This window comes from Colias philodice, chromosome 10 (genome assembly GCF_061535455.1).
Source record: "Colias philodice isolate Cphi_HAF_F1 chromosome 10, ilColPhil1 Martin Lab GWU primary, whole genome shotgun sequence".
Taxonomy (NCBI): Eukaryota; Metazoa; Arthropoda; class Insecta; order Lepidoptera; family Pieridae; genus Colias; species Colias philodice.
Window position 1 is genome coordinate 3,069,506 of NC_143095.1, and position 23,804 is coordinate 3,093,309.

The window sequence follows — 23,804 nt, forward strand, 5'->3', positions numbered from 1 at the left end:
TTACAAACAATGAGATAGAATAACACATATTCCTTCAACAAGAATATGAATTTAATAAAAAGAAGAGTCATTTAAAATAGTATTAGCTAATAACTTAAACTTTTTGATTCGCAAGAACTATTTTAAAGGTAATTCAAATAAGAGTTATTTTTTCTTATAGAAAAGAAAATTATCGTTATTTATTAATGCGAACATAATACTTTTAAGTTATTAAATTTTTGAACAAGTCGAATTAAGAAAGAAACCATTTTTTTCGGCCCAATTTAATGTAGAGCCATCAGAGCTTTCAAAATCTAAACTATTATTATTAATCCTTATATGTAATGATGTTTTAGGGGTAGATTGCACCTTTGTTAAGTTTCCTGATACTCATTGCACAAAGCACTTACCACCTCCTACTCAGCTTAAAAAACATGATTCTAATATTATAATAATTCAAATTTTCTTAATACTAAAAGTTATTACAGCTCGCTCTGGTTATCAAGTCCAAAAACTACATAAAGCTCTGTTTTAGTAACGTTAGAAGTTTGCAGAATTATATTATATTCCCGCTAGATGTCGCTTATAAAATGACGTCGCATTCATGGAAACCATTCCATTTTAGTTATTGAAAATGGCCGCTAGATGGGGAGTGTTGTATCTCTATTTTCCTCAAAGATGCTCAACAGGTGAACAATCTCATTGTTCGTATTTATTATTTAGGAATGTATCTATTTACATTTGATTTGATGACTGAATAAATAAGATTTTCGGTTGCGCATTGCTTTTATATTTGCGTTCGCAAAATATTTTTCGTGGTAAATATTATCGGTAAAGTTCATAAATTGTCGGTTCAGTTCAAAAATTTTTGTTAAGTACATTTATTTTACAAAATGATAGATATCCTTTTCAATTGCTAAATGTAGCAAAACTATAAAAGTAATGGACATATTGAATAAGTTCCAGAGGCCAAGACTTCAAGAGCATATTATTATAATGTAAATCGCACTTTTCTTGAGATAGGTAGGCACCTTTCTACTAAATATTTATTGTATTTTATTCAGGTCCAGTGTTTTCACGAACATTTGCGTAGGTTTCGTTTGATACAACAACATTTAGCTATCGATTTTCTCGGTCTGAAAAACAGATAGGTAACTAACTAGGTACTTATATTTTTTATATGAAAATAAAAACACTTTTGAAATGGAGATATTTTCCCATATCTCCAGTGATTGCCCTCCACATGAATATAAGTAATGTATCATCTTAAAGTAATATTATATTAAATAGAATTAATAATTCAAACATCGTATATATTTACTGTGACCATACACATTCAACAGATTCATCTCTGACAACATAATTTTAATCAGCTCAAAGCAAAAAACTTTGAAATGAAAAAAGATCCAAGTAATCATACGTACAAAATATAATACGCTCTGTAAAACGAACTTTTATTTTGACGACATTCTGTTGTCTAGAGGTCGTATATCAATCAGATGGATGTAAGTCTGGTGGAGCCTTTGCTCCTTTGTATGTGATAACTATCGAGTCGTGTTACCGACTGTGAAATGGGAGAATTTTTACGTTGGTCTCACCTTTATTTAGGGCATTCGCGGATTATGCGCTTGTCAAATCGGTATTCAGAGGATAAAACCACGTAAACCTGAAGTTCAAATTTTAAATCGAATTCTATATAACATAACTCTTGGAAAAGTTGGAAGAGTTTCACCGGTGTAAATAGATAGTTTTTGTAATTATAACACATTCTTGGCATGAAATTAAAACATGCATTTTGACAGACTACTCTATTAAATCTTAGATTTTTTCCAACCTCCTTACATTCTCTCTCATTAAATTTCATCGTAAAATTACTTCCTCAGGCAGTTAAAATCATACAACTTTCTTTTGACGTCCTAGTCGTAGCGCAAAGTGTAGTCTAAAATGTCAAAGTATTATGTGGTATTACTATAGCACGGTGCTTTACTATAAAGTATACTCGTGTAGCTACGCCATTACGAGTGATATGTTGAGTGAGTAAATGGGATAGTTTGCCGGGCTGAGTGCTGTTCGAAAATAACTACGTACAAGCTATACTATAGCTCTATTTTAGACTATAATAAAACATCTATATGCTAGTGATGTCTTGATCGAATTTAGGGCATAGAGCCCAATTAGCAACGACTAGCCTGGTTTATATGTACAAGCGTGTGTGCAAATATTGCCAGTTTCTACATTCTAGTAATTAGAAATCAGGTCCTACAACGAAGGGCTTAGTAAAATTGCTAATAACTTCCATATCTTATTACATTTTGTTTGTATTACAGAAAGTTTGCATCAAAATTTGATCTCGGATCTTTCGATCTAACTTAAATTTTATTCACGGCAAAACGCTTGGAAGTTGCTCGGAATATTAGAATGCCATTAAATGCTCTAATGAGTTGAAAAACAACATGTGATATTAATGTATAATGTATATAGGTATGTTATTCTATATACAACATTTTCTGAACAATCTTAGTACCCAAAAGCCTGTAAATGCACAAAAGACAGTCGATATTCTAAAATTGGTACTCGAAAAAGATGTTCATAGAATGTGAAAGGTTCAAAACGTTCATAGAATACAGGTAAAGTATCAATTGATTCCGACTTGCTTTGTGTACATGGTAACATAGAGTTTTAGAAGTGAATAAAAGGTAGAAAATAACCCTTATAGTTCCATGAAATTTAACATCGCTCCATACATTACTGTCTTATTACTCAGGCTTTATTAGCACTGCGTAAGCATAAAAAAATAAGAAGAGCAGCTGGGTTTATGGTGTATAAGGTAAAGTGATTTGAATTGTTTTTTTTTGTTTATGAATCGTACCCAAGCACAAAATGTTCTTATTTTGATTATAATATAAATGATTCTTATAACAGCAGTTTTATAATAAAAAAAAAATATATTTAAATGTCCAATTCGCAGTTAGTTTTGGTTTGTTTGAAACTATCAACATAAGTAGACAATTTTATGTGAAAAATACATATTACCCGAAGAGCAATAGGTACCAAATATGTGTATGTAGTTATATTATATTTAAATCCGTAGATAGATAGCTAGATTCTGCTTAGTAACAATGTGAAGTATATACTTCCAATGGGAACAATAAGTAATGATTTTCTCATTTGCATAAACTAATACGATTACGGTTTCGGCTCTTATCGGATTAGAGGTCCCTTTTGGACGTTATGCTAATATTTATCATCTATTAAATTTGGTAAATTTCTATTTTAAAATTGATAGAGTTGGCGGGTTTGATGACTCGTAATCTAACAATAGGTAAATAATTAATTTCTAAGGCAACTAACACAAAAATTGTGGCATAGATTATATTATATTATAGGTACTAGTAATTGTGGTAAGTTTGAAAGTCTTATAGTAACAGTAACTTCGTCTTGATGCTTCGAAAGGCATACATGGACCCGTGTGTTGTCACAAGGACGCCCTTAATATAAACTCCTGGACTTCAGGTGTTTGGAACAACTTTTTCAACGAGTCAGTTACTTACTGACCAAAGGATGAAGCTTAAAGGACTCTGGTAGAGTAAAGGTAGTAGCCATGCACAGTTTAACTGAAAATCAAGCTATCTCTAATGTTTTTCGTGACCTAGGCCTAGACCCTTAATGTACCAATATAAAAAAAACAAACATAAAAATTAAGTATATGGTTATGTATGATATAAATTACGATAGGCAGATATAATGTGAATAAAACGTGTGTTTTATAGAGCTCTATATATTCAATGATCCGAGTTTTCGAACTTTACACCAAGAGGTTAGTTTGACGTTGTGTGTTCTAAATTTCTGAGTGTTAATTATGGCCGAGTTTATATTTTAAAAGATGTATGATACGAACGTTTATAAAATGTAATTGTAGTGCATTTTAATCGATTATAATATATATAAATTAGTATATTTACTTTACCTATTATTTTAATGCTACTTAGTACTTACTTATAAAAAGGATTTACATTTGTTCTTCAAAGCAATATTATTATAAAATATAATTAAAAATTTTAAAGTAAAAAAAAGTAAAACTCAATTTGAATTTTCAATAGAAAATATGAATTTTATTCATGATGATTTGTTACTAGCTGCGTTGTCAGTTTTAAGTATCTGTGCAACTGTCGGAGCCCATAAAATGTAGGTTAAGTTGCTCACGAATTGATGCAAAAAGCAGTTGAGCAATTTAGCCATGATAACGCATAATTATAAGATTGTAAAATATAAAAAATATTAACTTGCTATTCTCTATGATTTAAAAAATAATAAATCAAATTCTGTAAATATATAAACTTCGCAACGTATATACAGTACATCGTACTTACGTCGCTCGTATCATATCATCGTACATCGCACTATACGAATTCTTATCGCATTTTTCTTTTAACATCAGTGATCATATAAGTGTAAGAAGGCACTAAACATTTTTGTAAACGCAAGCTTATAGAAATAATCTCTAAAGAATAATCCTTTAGATACCTTCCTACCTAAGTTCCAAAAATTAAATATACAGTGTGTCCGGACATGACATACCGATATTTGAAGGGGCTATTCTCCAGGTATTTTTATCGACAATTCAACCCCTCTACAGTCCCCTACCTCACCCCCCTCAAAATGGTTTTCGAATTTTTTTAAGTATGTTTCATCACTCTTATCAATTAAATTTGTTTAGTGGTCCCTAGAATAACTTGTTATTGTTCAAATAAAACCAAATTTAGTATTTTGTGACACTCACTTTCGAAGTTATTACAATTTTCATAAATTCACTATCCGAATTGATAGGTTTGCCATTTTGAGGGGGGTGAGGTAGGGGACTGTAGAGGGGTTGAATTGTCGATAAAAATACCTGGAGAATAGCCCCTTCAAATATCGGTATGTCATGTCCGGACACACTGTATATTTACTTACCTACTAAGATTTTTTTAACTTCTTATCGAGTAATTCACGAACATCATTAGCATTACAAGAACGCCTAGGCTATTAGCATTAAAACTGTTAATGCTGCCTGCTAAAATCTTTTTTATTAGAGATGAAAAAATAATACATTGTCGCTTAAAGTGGTAATTTAAAATTGCCCAACATGGGGTTGTCCTTTTTCATCTGAATTATTGACATCCATTGTCGTATACTTCCTATAACATACCCCGCATCATCAATAACGGTTGAGTTGTCCAGAAGAAAATTAAGAGGGTGATGTTTGCTTTCATGGGAAACACAAAAAGTTAATGAATATGTCCTATATATTTTGTAATTTGCCGGACAAATGTGTAGTTCTACATCATGCTATTCTACATCATCTTGGTACGTTATTTTAATTTGTGTCTCTTATAATAGTCTGTGAACACAAACGGTTTTTTAACTTATATAGGTAGTAAGTATATTAATTCTTTCAAATTGGATTACAATTTGCCAATATTACTTTTCGGAAAGAATTTTCGCAAGGAGTTTGTGAAAAGTTTAGAATTATTTTATTAAACGGAGGGACTTTTTCTTGGATTTCTATTGATCTCCTTATTAAAGTTTACATCCAATACTTAGATTTTTATGTCGTTATCATAATGTACCTATTGTATAATTCAGAATATTTTCCTTAATGTATTTAAGCCCTCCATAGCATCATAAATAACACACTCGTTATACGCTTAGTATACATGCACAAAGGAATGTTTGTCCCCGACCGCATTTTAGGGAATCGTCGGAAATCTTTTCATTTTTACTCTTTTAGATCTTTATCTTTTCTGAGCCTAAAATTTTTCAATTCAGACTAGAGTTAAGGATATATTTTTTATTTTCGTAAGCTTTTGTTCAGTAAATACGGTTTTAAACTTGCGTAATGCTCGTGTTGTTGTGCAGATTTTCAAGGTGGAAAAAAAGTTAATTACATTTAAAAGGACTGATATTTCATAAAACAAAAAACAAAACAGTTTCAGTTTCTACAGCGTTCATCTAAATCATAATCAATATTGTTTCGTGCGTCAAAGTGTCAAAGAAAAATAAAGCCAATAACAAAACCTACGTTAAAATTTATTATCTACTTGGCCATCGTACACGACTATTCTTTGTTAATAAAAATTCCGTACTTCCTTGAGAGAAAATCTTGCTCTTTCCATCCTGTTGCTATTTTACCTGTTACCATAAATGCTTTTACGCCCAGAGAACAACTATTGTAGTAGATTTACGACAAAGTTCAAAAACAAAAGTAATTGTATTACTGGGTACTTAGTATAGGTATTTTAAGCTTGATTACAATATGAATTTGAAACAGAACATGTTTCAGTAACTTAAGACTTTATGACTTAAGTTATGAGTACATTGATATTTGTGAAAATATGATATGCTTGTACATTTCCATACTTGACTTGAAGTTGTTCATTTTATTTGACTTGTTGTCTGTTTTATTTATTAACATTAACATAATTTATAAATATGTAGCGAATGACTTTCGTTTTATTATAATGAAATATGATTGACATTAGATCCAGCGTGTTATAATAAGGATACAATTTATGAATGTATAGGCACATGTTTAATTGAACCGACGAAGTGAAGTGTATTTTGTGGATCTTATTATTTTCTTTATATTACCTAGGTTAAAATTTAGGTGAAAAGAATCCAATAAGATTATATTTTTACATATCTCGAGTTAATGTAATTTTGAAATTTAAACACGACCGTACCTATTTCAGCGACAAACAAAAAAAAAATCTTTATGCTTATTAAGTTTTTTTTACTCAATATGGAGATTTGTTGAATTTTAAATGTTGTTTAATTATATATTTTACGAGTCCCTTTCTATAAAGAGGAATGCTCGATTTTTTGCTGAAGTATTCTTAGTATCTCTAGAACTCTCATAATGTTATGAATATTTGATAAATTAATATCTATTTTATCGTAAAAAATAGAGAACTGTGAAAGACGACGTGTTGTTTGAGCACTAAGTATTTATTTTTATGAGCATTTGTCCATTTATACTATCTAAATCAAAGTCTGTAAGTAAACCACGCAAAAAAAAATTATAGGTGTTGTCTTAATCTGGTATTTTTATGGCAATGAGTTAGAAAAGTTTTCAGTAAGCATATGATTGCTTTAAGTAATTAAGTTTATTATGTTTTCATTAATTTTAGTTCTTGATTTCACTAAAATATGCAATTCAATCTTTGAAACGTAATGGAAAGTTAGTTCAGCACTTTTGTACGGTTTTCATATTGCGTGAATATGAAACCTGAAAAAATAGTCAGGTCTGAGATCCACACAAATTTTATAAATTCGAATTCGCTTTGCATTTCTGTGTTTTCCCATTTGACTATAAAATAGACTGTTTTAAAAGAATTGTGATAATTTGTGAGAAATAATGTTAATGGAAACCTAATGAGTACCTGAATTTTATGGAATATCTTGTTAAATTTTCTCACTTCCTGTAGCGGATATTTCTAAATGTAGATAAAGTTTTCTGGGAATTTTTTATCCTTAATAACGTCTTTCATGTGTCGTGGCCGTCGAGATCAGGTTAAACACAGTTTTGGTGATTAAATTAACGCTGTTTGCTGGACTTAAAGACATAATTTTCATTCCTTTAAACATACAGTCATGTTAAAGAAAAAATAAGTATAAAAACATATCTACGGTGTTTGTGAAGAAGATGGAATATAATGTTAATTGGAATTAACAATGGTATAAATTAAGCCGGAACAAGTCAAAGTGATAATTAGAAATACATAAACAGGTCAAGGATAGTATAACTAATGCCAAATGAGAATATTAGCCTTTACTAAATTATTCCTTAAAAAACTTAGAAGCTTAGGTAAAAAATTGATCTTTGACCTCGTTAAAAGTCTACTTTCAGAAAGAAATGCTTGGAAAGTAAAGCATATCGACACCTCGTGACATCTCGCAGTTTGTCTTGGCAGAATTTATTTCTTTCTGATACCGTCTCCATTGGGCATTTCTGAGTCCCTACACCTAAGGTAAGCGGATAAGTGACAAACTATTCGCGCTGTTTACAAATGAACCGACAGTGAAGAAAATGCGTGTGATTCTAAGCTTATAATGATGCATGTTTATAGTAATGTAAAATCATTGATGTTTTTGTTATTGTACATAATTTAGAAAACATATATAGTACTAACTATTTAAGCTAATAATAGCTATTTTGTAGCTTTTTATTCCAACTGGCTTATAAATTTGCGCCCAATTTAATCGTAGGTATAATATGATATGATAGGAAAAAAATATTTGACAATATGATTTGAAATTAATATCATTTAAATTTTCGTATTGAAATTCGCTTTTAACTTACACTCTGGGCACTAGGCAGTTGGTAATACACAAATGTAAACGAGATGGCCGTAAATATTCCCGTCACAAATGTTCTACCTTCACATATCCAATTTTACTAACGCTTATCTATGAGTTGTATTTATTTTACACTAGCTTGATCCCGGGGCTTCATTCGCGTGGTTACCGGATAAAAATCTATAATCTATCTCTGTATTAAATTTCGTACCTACAGCTGTTTTTGCGTGATAGAGTAACAAACGTACAACTCGACCAAGCTAAGTTTGCACCTCGCGTCGATTACGTCACACTGACGCTTACATACGGTCTGCAAAAAAGGATTCGTTATGACTTAAAAAAATTAAATAAATGTTTGTTAGATTTTACTTTGCATTAATTGTTTTTAACATTGTATTTATACATTAAAATATACACAAAAATGCATTCTAACGAGGTGCAAACTTAGCTTGCAGTATACAAACTTGCAGGTACTTATACATACATACAACTAATCTATATAATCGATCAAATTGATATCATAAATCAATATAATTAATATCATTTTTGCTGATCGTGAAAGTGTAAAGAAGCAGAAATGTATAAAATAAGCCTTATTTATTTGCAAACAGGAAATCAACTACTCTTCTATCTTCTAAATTATTACATCAAACATCAATGAAAGCAAATCAAGTGGCAATAAAAACAGTTATTCTGCACTACTCTCATTCCTTGCAAAACCGACTTTACTAGGTCACGCCGATTCTCCATCGATGCCATCAATGACAATGAAGTCAAAGACACAATAGACGGTAATATCAAGTTGAGATTCCGATTGTTGAAATTCGTTTGTAGTTATTTTGGCTGTGTGAAGTACTTCAACCTTAGAAAGCTAGACATTTTGGCGACGACCAAATAAAGTTTTAACGCACCCACAATTTAATATTGTAAGTTATCCCACTAACTTTAGATCACCTTTAGATGGATGAAATTGTCTTGGATAATTTGATGTCAATGTCTATATCGTAAACGTAAAGAATATTATACTAAGATGAATATAACTCTTTTTCCTCTCTTGTGCTTAAATAACGGTCATAGATAATTGTTAACTGACTAGCATGTCGGATAAGTACTTAAGTATTTTTGCCTTAATATTATATAATATAATAATATTAGCCGTAAATGGAGTGGTTATTTTAAAGTAAATATGTATTGACTTATTTCACATTTTAACAAAGAATAAAACCCTGGCCCAAAGCTGATATGGAGTGTTATTATTTCCAATTTTCAAGAAAGAAAAATCAACATTTCTTTTATTCACTTTATTAACCTTTAATTTTTTTAATGTGTGTAAAGAAATTTTATTTCTACATCAAAGCTTATTTAACCGAAAATCAATTGTTTGTGTTTTTTTCAAATAAATTTTACTAAAACGTTTTTTATTTACCAAAAATCCGTTTTTTATTTATCAAAAAACCAATCGCTCACGGAAATAATTTACGACCAAATAAATATAAAAGCACTTGATTAATTGGATTTTCCGTCGAATGTCTGTAAGGATTATTTGAAAATCAGGTCATTTTCATTTACGAACGTGTAGTGCTGTTCCATAATGTCAATTATAATGAAAAATTATCATTCCTTATTGAATTATCAATATGATTGAGTGTTACTTTCATTTAAATTTATCATAAATACGAGTAGGTAAATATGATCTATCGTGATGTCATATTTCAATTACTCAAATTTTAATTAATACTATATGAAATACAAGAATGTAAAAAATGTAGAGGTGGTAATAGGTATTACAAATAAATTTTACCTAGTTAATAGGTAATAACTAGGTAACCTTTTAAAGACTGTAGCAATCTTCATGAAATTATATTGGACTTTAATTTTCTATATTACCTATAACCAATTGATTAAATTTCCCAGAACATCTTTACCAATGCTGGAAATGTTATACAAGTACATACTTGAAATAAGTTCAAAAATATGTAAGGCGTTAAACTATGATTTTAGTATTTTCACGTCCGCGCACTTACCAAGCAGCCATAAGCCGGAAATTTCAGGTATCTCGTACGAGTAACATTTAAAACTTAGGTAATATGAACTTGGTTATTTAAAATTCCGTTATCAAATAGTTTGAATTTAAGTATTATTAAATAAAATATCAGTAAAAATAAAAATAATCATTGATTATTAAATAAAATCTATATAACATATTATTATGTTGTACGAGCATGTTAGCATACCTAAGTTATATGACATATTCTATCAAATAAAAATATCATAACATATAATTCTCCCGCTAAATTACTATCAAACTAATTTAAACTATAGTCAGTTTCCACTATCATACGAATGTGGAAAACTTTACGACCAACGTCACAGCGAGTGTACTAGACTTCGAAGTAAACCAAATTATCAACTGGGTCGAATAAAAAATGCCATCGCGAAATATCATTGAGTTCCCACGTACGTGATCTGCATCCGTCAAAGAAGATTTGCGGATCGCCTGTAACAAAGTTAAAAGGAGAGACGTGGCAGAGTAAATTAGAGAACGTTTTAAATAGATCAGCGTCACGGATGACGAGACATAGCTGAAGATACACCTAAGTGGATAACAGTCAGTCAAGCAAGCGAACCTCGTTACCAACTACGCTAGCCAACTGACACATGAAATGTGCGTAGATACAATTTTCAATTCAATATGTCGCTGGACTTTGGTTGTGAAAGAATGGCTTTGACGCGAAATCCAACCGTATTTGTTGTCAATACATCCCACATATCACTGTCTTTCGGGCTATTCAATGTGAAGTTAAATAAAGTATGTTTATTTTTATAACGAACGTATAGAGAGGAGTTTTTAAAGATGGACATAGAAATTACGGTATCACATTAGGAAAGCATGTCTAGAAGATGCTTATGTATTTCGTAATAATAACCCTGAATAAATTATTAAATACATACAACATTGCCTTGGAAAGCGGTTGGTACATAAATTTTGATTAGTGAAGGGAGAGATTAGAGATGTTATAATACTGTAATTCCGCTGGAAAATATATGGATTATATCACTGGGTCGTAGGAAGCCGCTAATTTATTTAAATGTATCGTACATATAAAACATTATGTTCAAATTTATAAGGGTGAAGGAATATTCGTGTCATACTAATTAGTGTGAAATTTATTGTGTTTTCATTTGCTATACAAACATGTATTAAGATGAGGTAAAAATCCTTCTAGACATTCGGCTGGTATTTAATAGGTAGGTATACCTTTCATGTTTGAAGCTTAATAATGAAAAACGTGTTGGTCTCAAATGCTTTCGAAACAAACAATTCGATAGCTTCAAAGTAATTATTATCCTCTTCATACACATTTGTACATTCAAACGTTTATTTAGCTAGAGTTGACACAAAAACTTTTAAAGTGCTTTGGTTTTTATTTAATACGTACAGATACGCAAAGCATAATAATTATGACATTGAATAACTATTTTTTCAAGTACACGCGTTCGCAGACTGAAGGTTTAACCTAGAGCTAAAACTTTTTATAACTTTGATTTGGTTTTACAAGCTCTTTAGCAAGGTTTTTATAAGGTGAATTTTCATTAAAATTAATAATTATAATAGGCTGAAGGATGTCTCTCGGTTAATACCTAGATATTTAAAATCTCTTTATAAAGATTCTTTTCGCATATAGATTAATAGCAATCGCAATATCTGGATAGATGGCGATCTACTGTTATTGTTCAGTGTTCACACTCGTTACACGTAATATTCTGCCTCGTACATTGATGCTCTGGAATTCCTTCACCTACAGTATTACCGAATTAACAATGTGGCTTAGTAGCCAGAACAGAGAGAACAGAGAGAACAGAGCCTATATATGTCTTCATAAGGCCGGTAAAGCACCTGCAACACCACCAGTGTATCCCGTATTCGTAGGTGGTGGTGACCACTTAAGATCATGTAGACCATAGGAAAACAAAATTATCATTCATTGTATAACTTTACTATTCAATTCGTAATCGTCCATACATACACACATGTGACTTACTTACGTTTTTACCTAAGAAATTATAATTTGTGAACAACTTTTTAAAACTCATTCTCTAATATAACTCTTTGAAGAAAGTTGACTTATTTTTAATTAAAGAAACACGTTAACTACGAAGGTTAAAATAAATATTATCGCATCTTAGATATTATTTTACCTTTTAGTAATATCATGGGAAGAAAAGAGATCATAGCCATCATAAACTTCAAAAGATTGTAACTACTTGTAAGTATCGAATGCATTTAACAAAGTTTAGAATTGATCGCTATAAAATATTCCTTGACAAGGTTCAAAGTTCGAATAAATTTAATTTCCGGCCTTACTGCAAAGGCAGGAAAATGATTTAAAAATATTCCCTCATTTGCAAGAATTGTGCTTTCCTTTCGGTCTCGAACGATTGATACTGCTCCCTGATATTGTTGAAGATTCTTTTATACACTTACTTGAATGGGTGTTATGAATCCTTTATTACTCTTGATAAGATGTCGATGTGTTGTCTTGTGTCTTTTGGTTATTAAATCCTAAAAATAAAAGATATGTAAATGTGCCTCCAGCTAGACGTTGTGAGAAATTTTATGATGATATTTAATTTTTAAAATGGTTTAGAATATAGGTATATTATGGTTTGGTTTAGTATTATTGAATTAAATGTAAAGTTTCGTATAAATTTTCGTTGTCCTTTTTTTCTGGATATCATTAAAAATATTACTAATTACTTAAATAGAGACAGAATTTTTTGTGACAATTCTCGATCAATTCAGTATTAGGTAGTAGTACAGCAATTAGTGCAATTAGAAAAGGAACTTTTCGAACTCTTCTTAGATTCGTAGACGTAAATGGTCCAAAGTACCTACTTGTGTTCTTAATTTAGTCCTTTAGTCCTTATTCGTTTTTTTTTTTGTAAATTTACTAAAATTGGTATAAAAAGATCGCATCTAAAGAATACCAAACATTTTCAAGCAACCACTTTCCAGAAAAATACACAGACCGAAGCTCTCAACCTTTCAATGCGATTGCATAAACATCTTAACTTCATAACGATCGTAATAAGATTGAATCTTTTAAAATACCATTGTGGAATGTATCGGGTCTCTCGATCGGGCTCATTAGTGAAGAACAACGCTGGTCGACGGAGCGGAACTTATACACCACTCATCTGTGATACACCCTGTATCAGCCACCAAATCGATCACCCTTGTAGCAATGATCAGTGATGCACAGCTTCATCTATTTGAAGAACTTACACTTGAAGAACTACTTATGTATTTTATATTTAAAAGAGTAATGTTTGCGAGTTCAGTACAAGCAAACACATAGACACAAACGATATACATTTTAAGACCGATTTTGAAGTCTCTTCATTGTAAATAGTAACATAATCTACATAATATGCAGTTCATTAGAAAGAAGAAGGCCTCTTCATTGGCAAGAATCATAAGAACTAATTAAAAGAGGCAATACGTGTATGTAATTTTTTTTAAATACAGCGGTAATTATAGCCGTTTATAATCCTCCTTTACTCATGTGGCCGCTGACGTCCAATCAAAAAGTTGAAAATCGTTGGATTAACAAAAATTTTATTTCATGCTAAATCTAAAAGTAAAGTAGGCACTAGTTCTGTAGTGCTTATCGAACAGGCCACTTACCAAATGCGTTTTATCTGCATTTCGAATTCCTATGAAAAAGCACTTTTTTCTACTGAAACCATCAGACGCACCTTGTAAAAAAATATCTCATCGATTTAGTAAGCATTAAGCTAGTAAACTTTTTCGATTATTTTGGAAATATAATATAAAATATACGATCTTATAACAAATGGAAAGAAGACGGTCGGATATAATATTAAATTCATCTCTATTTGAGATGTGATTTGAGATATATCTTGATGAAGGCTACTAAAGCCTCAGAGTAGGGTTCCAAATGGTGTTTATGAAATTAAACGTATAGTATTATGGCCATACTGTCACATGCCACCCTCGGAAACGACCGCAAACGCTAAACAAGAATAAACATCTGGATAATACAATTTCCACGCATTTTCCCTTTCCCATGACATTGTTACTGACAAAGTACACATACAGTATACGAAATACGTATTTTTTTACCTTCGCTGATGTTTCAAGATGATTCTTTTTATTTGTATGGATGAAATCGTAGTCCCTACTAAAGCAGCCACGGATGAGCAAGTAGGTGTAGAGCGGATTGGTCCAGGTTTTTATTCATGGTTTCACTTATTCAGAAAATCGACCAGTGAAAAAGATTTAAAATGCATGTAAATGTCTAGGAGACAGCAGCACAGCCGTGTAGCTTAGTGGGGAAGCGTTAAGGTTGAAACTTTAACTTCGAATTTCTTCTATACTTCGATATAAACTTAACTACCCGACATAAATCTTTGGCATTAAATTGATATGAATAAATGGCATTTTAAATAAAAAATAAACGGCTTAGTCAGCTGAATATTGAGTGGCTGAGTGTGTGATTAAGAGGTTCGACCCGATGCACTGTTGTGATGAACTCTCTAGATACAAGTATCATCGGTTCAAGCTTAGTTAGCGAGGTTAATAGGAAAACTAGCATTGTAGATTCATCGCTGCACTTTTCAAACGAATTTTGAAACTTTTACTACATTTTTAAGGTCAAGTATGACGGCTAGTATTTTGTAATTGTTTCCTTTGAAATATTGTTTGCATAGCATTATCTCAAATTGGAAGGTACATATTATAATATGTATTAACATAAAATAATTGTATGTTATATTGTAAAGAATCTTGCTCGCTTGTTAATATCTAGTCTATATTTCTTGAAAGACTTATTTTTCTGCAACTTCTTACGTGAAGTGCAGACGTATTTAAGGCATTCATTCAGTGAATAAAATACAGTTTTCTTTTATATTTTATTCTTACCGCAAACGGTTTCGCTCACATGTACCTATAGTTCGCTATGCACATTCAAGTTTCGATTTCAAAAACTTTTATTAATTTACTAAGATATTAATTACACAAGACGTTCATTAATTTTTCTTTAAAATAACTTTACCGAACACTATGATTAAAGACGAGAACATAATATAAGTTTAATACAATTATAAATTAATCAACCCCATCCAATCAAATTTCGTCTTATTTATTATTCAAGTTAATTTTACCTAAAGTCAATGCGGCTGAAAATAATATTTTATAATTGAAATAGAGTCCCATCAAACACTGAAGCGTTAAACAGAGTTACTCTTATTTTGTTTTTAGCAACAGATTACCTTGACCTTCCCCACTAGAGCTAACCGCCGGTTTTACTCGCCGCTTTTACAACCACTTAAATATGTTCTCCTTTGTATAAAATTCTACTCGCTTTTTAGATTACCTACTTATACCTATTTATGCATTTGAATGTACAATATATTATAGTATTGTAAGAAATGGCTACTTTGATGCAAATGTGTGAGTAACTACTTTCTATGGACTTTTTTAAATCGATATAACCAGACTTTGAATATTTTGACTTCCCAAGGAGTTCTTTAGAGAATACTTTTCATTGTTTAATGTAACATGGAAGCATTACATAAATTATTCTGTTTATATACATCATATTATGTACTATGTATTCTTCTTCTTTATTACGCTATTACTTCTATGCGCTTGAACATATCTCACATAAGTATATATCACAGGATTAAACCAATTAAAATTGTTACGTTTATTACGTTACGTTATCCTTTGTTTTTACGGCGGGGGCACACGATGCGTTGCGGCGCCGCACCGCTAAGATTTCACCGTGTCAGTGGGCACACGAGCGGTGCGGCGCCGTAACGTTGTTATGTCGCAGCGGCGTCGTAGCAGCGTTGCACAGCGTGTCCTTCCTTGTGACAAAAACAACTGAGCGGTGCCGCTCCGACGTCGCACCGCATTCACCCCTCCCCGCCTCGTCTTGGTGGTTACAAGTCCGGTGCGGCGCCGGAGCGCATCGTGTGACATGCCACAGATATTTCTATGTAAGACGACGCAGCGACACCGCTCCGGCGCCGCACCGCCGCCGCAACGCATCGTGTGCCCCCGCCGTTACGATAAGCTTCCTTACGCAAAACATCTTATTACAAGAACATTAGCGCGGCTGTCAAACGAACTTATTTGTAAAGTACATAAGCCTGGTCAAAACTTTCTTAATCAAACGAATTAGTTTTTGGGAAACATTAAGTGGGACTGACATTAATTGTATCGTAGCATCTAGTTTCAGCGTAATCTATAAGTGAATAAAACTTTTAGGGTAATTAATTTTTCTTCTTAAATTAGCGGAGCAAGACCTACATTTTTTTTTATTTTATCTTGTTATATTTGATGCCTGCATTGAATAGAACTTCTGAGAAATATATCTTTCAGTTAATTGTACAATTTTATACGGATTAGGTACTAACAAAAGCTCTAGACACCCACTTTCATTCAATGTTATAATATAATACAAGTTCTAGTGTTCAATTTTGTACAGTTTTTTATAGAAAATACCAAAAATAATAATTTAAATTTGTTTAACAATACGTACTTGAATAGCATTGTCCGATTTTTCATTTTATACGTCTGTGTGAATTAAGCCCTCCCGCAGAATCGACTAGACGGATTCATGTAAAATTTGGTATGCAGTTCTAACTGCACCTATATTTTCCGATATCTATAACGCCTGAAATAACATACAGACTACATTTGTCCGAATACCACAAAAGTAGAGCCGCTGACTGAAGCTAGTATGTAATAATCGAACCTACAGATAAAATGTAAAAAGTGTCTATTTTAATGATATTCAAAAAAATACATTTGTACTGTTATTCAATAAGCGTACAACTACAATACAAAACAACAATTTAAGCTTGTAAATGTAATGTTTCACCCGTTCGGCTGTTACAAGATTTGCTATGAAAATTGTTGGGCAACAAGCGAAGCGCAGAGCGGCCGTTCGCATTGTTCGAATGACACCTGGGGAGGTATGCGAGGCGCACTCCGACCCACCTTTTCCATAGCCCAAGCTTTTCTCCGCTCAAGTTTTACCTTTGAGCGCCCACATTAATTTACAATTACCCCTAAACATCAGCACTACGCCCACTATTCATACCGAGTATCAAAATAACACACCAGACATTTATAAAGATATTTTATTAAACATTTTTTTGTAAAATAGATTAATTAAAACTGACATTTACAACAAACAACTATAAAATTCTCTGTATCGCCTGTCTAACACTAGTATGTTATAGGTCTGTTGCAATTTATTCAGTGCCACTCGACTTTTTTTAGTGGTTTAACTTACACATGAACACGCAGTTTGACGTATCACTTTAGGATGGGATGTGGATCGCATTTACAATAATGGCTAAATACATTAACACATGTAGTATAACATCTATCTTTCGTACTCTTACATTAAGTTAATCTATGTCGCGGAAGAATTCCAACAAATACCCGCGGCCCCATCATTAAAGCGGCTCGACGGAACACAGTGGGGTTTTAGTCGGTAAGAATCCGACATAACCCACGGCTCCTTCCCCGGGGGCCGTGGGTATCTTTGGAAGATTTCCCCACTATAAAAAAAAAAAAAAAAAAAAAAAGGTACATATAATATGATGTGATCTGATCGCTTCGTGTCTACTGTATAAAATTCCGATAATAATTCGTGTATATTTGTATGAAGTGTAATGTGACAAACGAATCATCACTAATTGAACTCGAATTGCACAGTAATATCGAATTGACACTCCAATTTTCTAAAGTAGACATGAATGCGAGTTCGCGTTCATTTCATAAATCGTAATTCGTTATGTTTACCATCAATCAAATTATTACGAATATACACTTTTGTTTATAATACAAAAACTTTAAACCTTACAATTGAACGAACCAATAAAAGTATTTGATTAATTTGAAACTATTACTTAATATAATTTCTTAAAATATTTCACAATTTGCATTAAATACAGGAACATAATGAGGCCAATAAACTTGAACATACAGACAAGGTTATAGAACAGATAGAAGATAAAAAAATATAAGAGTCAAATAATAATCTTATATAATAATAGCTAGTTAGCGATAATCTTCTTTCTTATATATAAAAATGAATCGCAAAATGTGTTGGTAAGCGCATAACTTGAGAACGGCTGAACCGATTTCTATAATTCTTTTTTTATTATATTCCTTGAAGTACGAGGATGGTTCTTATGTAGAGAAAACGTAAATATGTACCACGGGCGAAGCCGGGGCGGACCGCTAGTAATTATTATAAATAAATGGAGTGTCCCTTTAATCACTTTCGATTATATAATATTAGTTATGATGATTAATGTAATAAAATAAAATAATAATACATAAATCGCAAATACTAAGGAGAAGGTAAGTACATAATACTTAAACTGATGTTTCTTTTGATACATATATTTTGAATAAATATAACTACTAACTTCTTTAAAAAAATTGCTAAGAGATCAACATTATATGATTATAGGATAAATTTTTTATTGTCTTCAAGAGAGGTCTATATTTTGCTCTCGCTTAAAAAATTACTTCGGCCAAATTATTTTAATGTCAAAGATTTTCTATTACAGTAGGTAATCGATGTTAAGTAGTTAAGTGGTTTTCGGTAGATTATTTTTAGTCACCCAAATTTATATCACTTAAAATATATTTTAACTATAACAATTAAGCTTTCCAAATAATGATTAACATATAGTTTATTCTATAAAACCGATGAAAATTAAGATATAATTTATGAGCTTGCCACAGAAATCGTGCCTCGAAGCGGTGGTTTAGCAAATATGAATTTTCATTGAACATCGACGCTAATCCATACTTTACACATAACAACAATATCATACCTACAACAACTACTTATAAAACCATTTATACTTAATATTTAAGCACAGTTTCGAAAGCTCCTTTGACTAGATTCGGCTTAGAAGAGAATGAATGAATGAATGAATGAAATGAATGAATGAATGAATGAATGAATGAAATAGAGAACTATTTTATCTTAAATTTAGTATTTGGTTACGAAAGTATACACCAATGATAGAAGCTGTTATAATTACTTGCTGCATTTTTAGGTCGAAAAGAATGCTAAGTGACATCTATGTTTAGGGGTCAGCTATGAATTACGTCATACTTAAAGAGGTCATTTAAAATGTGAGTAGAAATATAGAGACAAATATATCTTGTTATTTTCCATTGTATTTTTCAGTATTCAATGGATTTATCATTTTAGGACTATAATTTGTAATTAGGAAAATTTCCTGAATAATATATAGTAGAAAATTCGTATAATGTATATATAATGTATTTTAATCGATTCAGTAAGGGTTTTATTATATGTTAGTACGAATTTAAATTTTTATAACAGCATTTATCTATTTATCTACCACTTGTACAAAAGTTCGGTTTATACGTTATAATTTTATATTATGTGATAAGTAATTAGTATCAAGTAGGTATACATTTATTTTACTATGCGACAACATATAATTACAACGATCATAGCAGTATTATAAATTACGATAAATTTGTTTGTCAAAAACAATATTTTAGATTATATTGCAATCTGGACATAATTCGATGGTTTTATATGCATAATCAAAGTCCTACTAATATACAATACTTAAAATGTTTAATAACTATTTTCTAAGTGATGAAAAACTAATAAAACGGTCCCACATCCTTTATTTAATAACTGAACAGAAGATCGAAATACATACTTACTTGTAAAAATATTTTAACAATGTTTAAAAAACGATATTTTGGTTACAATTGCAATGGATACAACATGAACAGTGACGGGGAATCGAATTAAGCTCTTTCACCGAAATTCATATTTGAATAACACGAATATGATACTTTTGACAAATTGGCTGATAAATTTTGACCCTTTTATAAATGTATACGTGATGTGAGTTTTAATTCGGTTTATTATTTATCGCCTTACATTATTGAGTGCATACGTCCATATTTGTAATTATATTAATAAATTACTAATGTTTGACTTATTGTGTTCCTTTTTAGATTATGATTTGGTAACCATATTATGTAATATTCCATTTCATAAGAATTTTATCGCGATTAATTACAATTTCTTGTCTCCGACTGGTTCCTGTATAATGTATTTTTATTGCCCTAAGTTCTTTTATCTTTTCGAAGTAGTAGTATAAATCGTCTGAATGTTGGTTTTCTTTGTAAACTTTACATGGAGAATAAGTTTAATTACATCTTATCTTTTTTATTGGTATTTAAGTAAAATTTATAAATCATATAAGTATAGGTAGGTATGTTAAAAATGAGTGCATTCATTGGTTTTTAGTTAAAAGTAACTGACATATTGTAAAGGTATGTTTTATTATCCTTTTGAAAATTTTTAATAATTAAAAAATGTAATTTTCTCTAGACTCTGATACCGGGCGTAATCGAAATGATACTAATTATGATTGTATACGCATAATCTGTATTGTAAGTCGATAGCAACTTTGAATAATTTTGAAATTCAATAAAATAATCACAAAAGAAATGAGAAAAATAACGTTTTGTGTACATTACATAATATAGTTAAGGATGAAAAATGAATAAGTAACAGGACATCGTTGCTGACCGTACTTGTTGATAAATTTGGTTATTACTTATTATTATTTATTATACTATAGAGTATAGAGCATATACAATTTGTAATGAGAGATTGTTGTAATTAAATGAAAATGATTTTATATATTGCGGACATTTCAAGACATTTAATAATTTATTTTAAAAATATTTAGAGTTTCATGATTACTGATTAATGTCAAATTTTATTTACATAGAGCTTTTAGTGCTGAAATGGTCTTATAAAACTATTTATATAATTTAGACAAAGTATACTTATAAGTCATAAAAAAATAGAGTTATGCAGTGATTTTAAAAGGTAGAGTGAAAATATACGAAGATACTTGTCTTTGTGTACAAGTTGATCCCATATCCATAAAACGACTTGAGTTAAGGTATACTATTCAGTATTTAAATAATTTATACGTAGTTATAAAGTCAGGATTCTCAAATTATTTAACATACACATCTTGGAGATTCGCAAAAATAAATTAATAAGTTTAAATTTAAAGTACTCATAAAATATGATATAAAACATCGAAATAATTATGTATCCGACATTTATATATTTATAACATATATCTATATTAACCATAGTGACCTGAAAGCGTTTGTCCTTGAATAAGGGGTCGAAACAAGAGTTTCGTTTTAACATTGCTTTACAGAAATAAAAACTACAACACAATATTATATATGTTAAACAATTTTGAATGTGCTGTTTGCCGCAATCTGAGACATTTCAAAATACACACAAATCTCACGTCGAACTACATTATATAGAATAATATTCAATACATCCTCCTTTATAGGAAAGGGTAATTATCCACAATAACGACGATGATACACTTCATCTATACCTACAGGAGCACTGACCGTATTTATCCCGATCACTCCCACGAATAACAAATAACATTTAACCATTTATATTCACAAATTCACATAATCTAACTAAGCGTCTCTCCGACTTTACGGATAGAGGAGTTCATTGACGTCACATTGTGCGTTCACTTCACAGAGAGGAAGCCAGCGGCTCACGCAGGGGCCGCGAGAGTAGTGTTCACCGTTTGGGAAGCGTTCTGTGCGTCGTGGAGGGAAACGGAGAAGCCGTAGTCACGATTGGAGGGCTCCAAGTGCGGCGTGAAGTCGGGGGGCTCCTCCGGGGGGGCGGCGGCCGGCCTGATGTTGTCAAGCCGCGGGCGCGGCGAGTAGCGCGGCGTCAGCGCAATGCCCCCGACGACTGGGTGCGATTGGCGATTCCCGCCTGGAGGACGTCGTGCATCAGGCGCTCGTTCTCCTGCCGTACTGCGGACAAACAACACCGCTGAATAATACCCCAAACTTTCATGTAGATTTTTGCATAGAACATATACAAGAACATCGGATATACTCGAAAGAAAGATTTCCAAAATACAAACTTTTAGGGTAGGTAAAAATTAGAAAGTCATATTACGGGGTCTTTCGAAAACAACACAATTTTCAAATACATAATTTACTGGGGGATTAGACATTTGTTTCTCTGAAATAGTGAGCTGATTTGTATGCTACATTTCTCACAAGTAAGCTTATCTATTCATATAATATGTACGTGATAAAGTTAATTTATTTCACTTGTAACAAGATGTCTAATGAAACTGGTGTTGCTCGTTATTATAATATCTCTGAAAACTGAGTCTAATTCCAAGAAGCTAGCTCTTTTCTCTATACCTATTAAAATATTACTAAGAGCAATCTATTTCTGTGAATAATATAATCGCAATGAATTTATAAGCCTTGTTCTTATTCTAACTGCAGATTTATGTTACAGCTCTATCATATAAGTTAGTATTAAATTGTAAAACGTTCAGTTTTAGCACAGAAGCTGCGGGAAAGTTATAACAAACTGTTATGTTATGGTTAATATTCCAGTAAATATTAAGTTTTAGTATTCTTGTTGTTAGACAATAATTTGTAATATGTAAGTAATCACGTCTATAGTTATAATATATAGTTATAATATGTTTAATCCGTGAGTGACTCTACCGGTATTTTTCTTCTTCACTCTTAAACTTAGCTCTTAAACTATCAGACAAGTCAGAGTATGAAAAGAAATTGATTGGTTCAATTATTTCGTACCTACGTATTAAAAATCTTCAAATATCTTGACAATTAATATTCCTATCGCAAGTCACTTCATCATCAAAGATACAGTAGAAATAAAAATAAATATACCTAGTACATTTCCGGACGCGTAATCAGAAAGCTGACCTATTTTTTCACTCATCGACGCGACGATTCATGAAAAATATTCATTTATGACAAGAATATTTTCTAAAGTGATCACCTGAATTCATGAATATTAATAATGTTATTACAAACTTCATACTTCCGAATTTCGATACGACGAACGTTGATCCTATAATATTATCAAGTCATGGTATTAAGGCTTCTGCTTCTAATCACATGCTAGAAATTCGAATGGCTTATCAAATAAAACTTTGGCTTGGGATGGAAAATGTGAAGGATTATTATTATAATGAATTCTGTCAATTTTCTGGCTTCAAATTGGACTTTTTATAAAAATATGAAGTTCGGTATATCTATTACAATAGACATTATAGTAAGTCGAGTATATTTACCCAAAATATACGACAATTAATAAGGGATCATTAATAGAGCTCGATACATAAGTTTTAAGTTTTGAAATTCCGATTTTGTTCATATATTCGGTTTATTTCTGTACACTATTGATATACCTCCGAAAAAAGATAGAATAAGGTACAGAACATGTGCTTATTGAAACACGATGATCTAAATATAGAATGTATAAAGAAGTATGGACAAGTGTGGCCTTTCTATTTTAAACGGTATGTAC

General features: G+C 31.3%; 1 protein-coding gene across 2 annotated transcripts in view; it reads right to left on the minus strand.

Moving 5' to 3' along the window:
- Nucleotides 1-18,637: 18,637 nt before the first annotated feature.
- The window catches only part of LOC149485086 (uncharacterized), a 28,044-nt gene continuing 22,877 nt past the window's right edge, over nt 18,638-23,804 (minus strand). For both annotated transcript variants that reach the window (XM_089699851.1, XM_089699850.1), the window contains exon 2: nt 18,638-22,255. In XM_089699851.1, the coding sequence (XP_089555977.1) occupies nt 22,170-22,255 (86 nt within the window). In that variant the 3' untranslated portion in view covers nt 18,638-22,169. The remainder of the gene's footprint in view (nt 22,256-23,804) is intronic.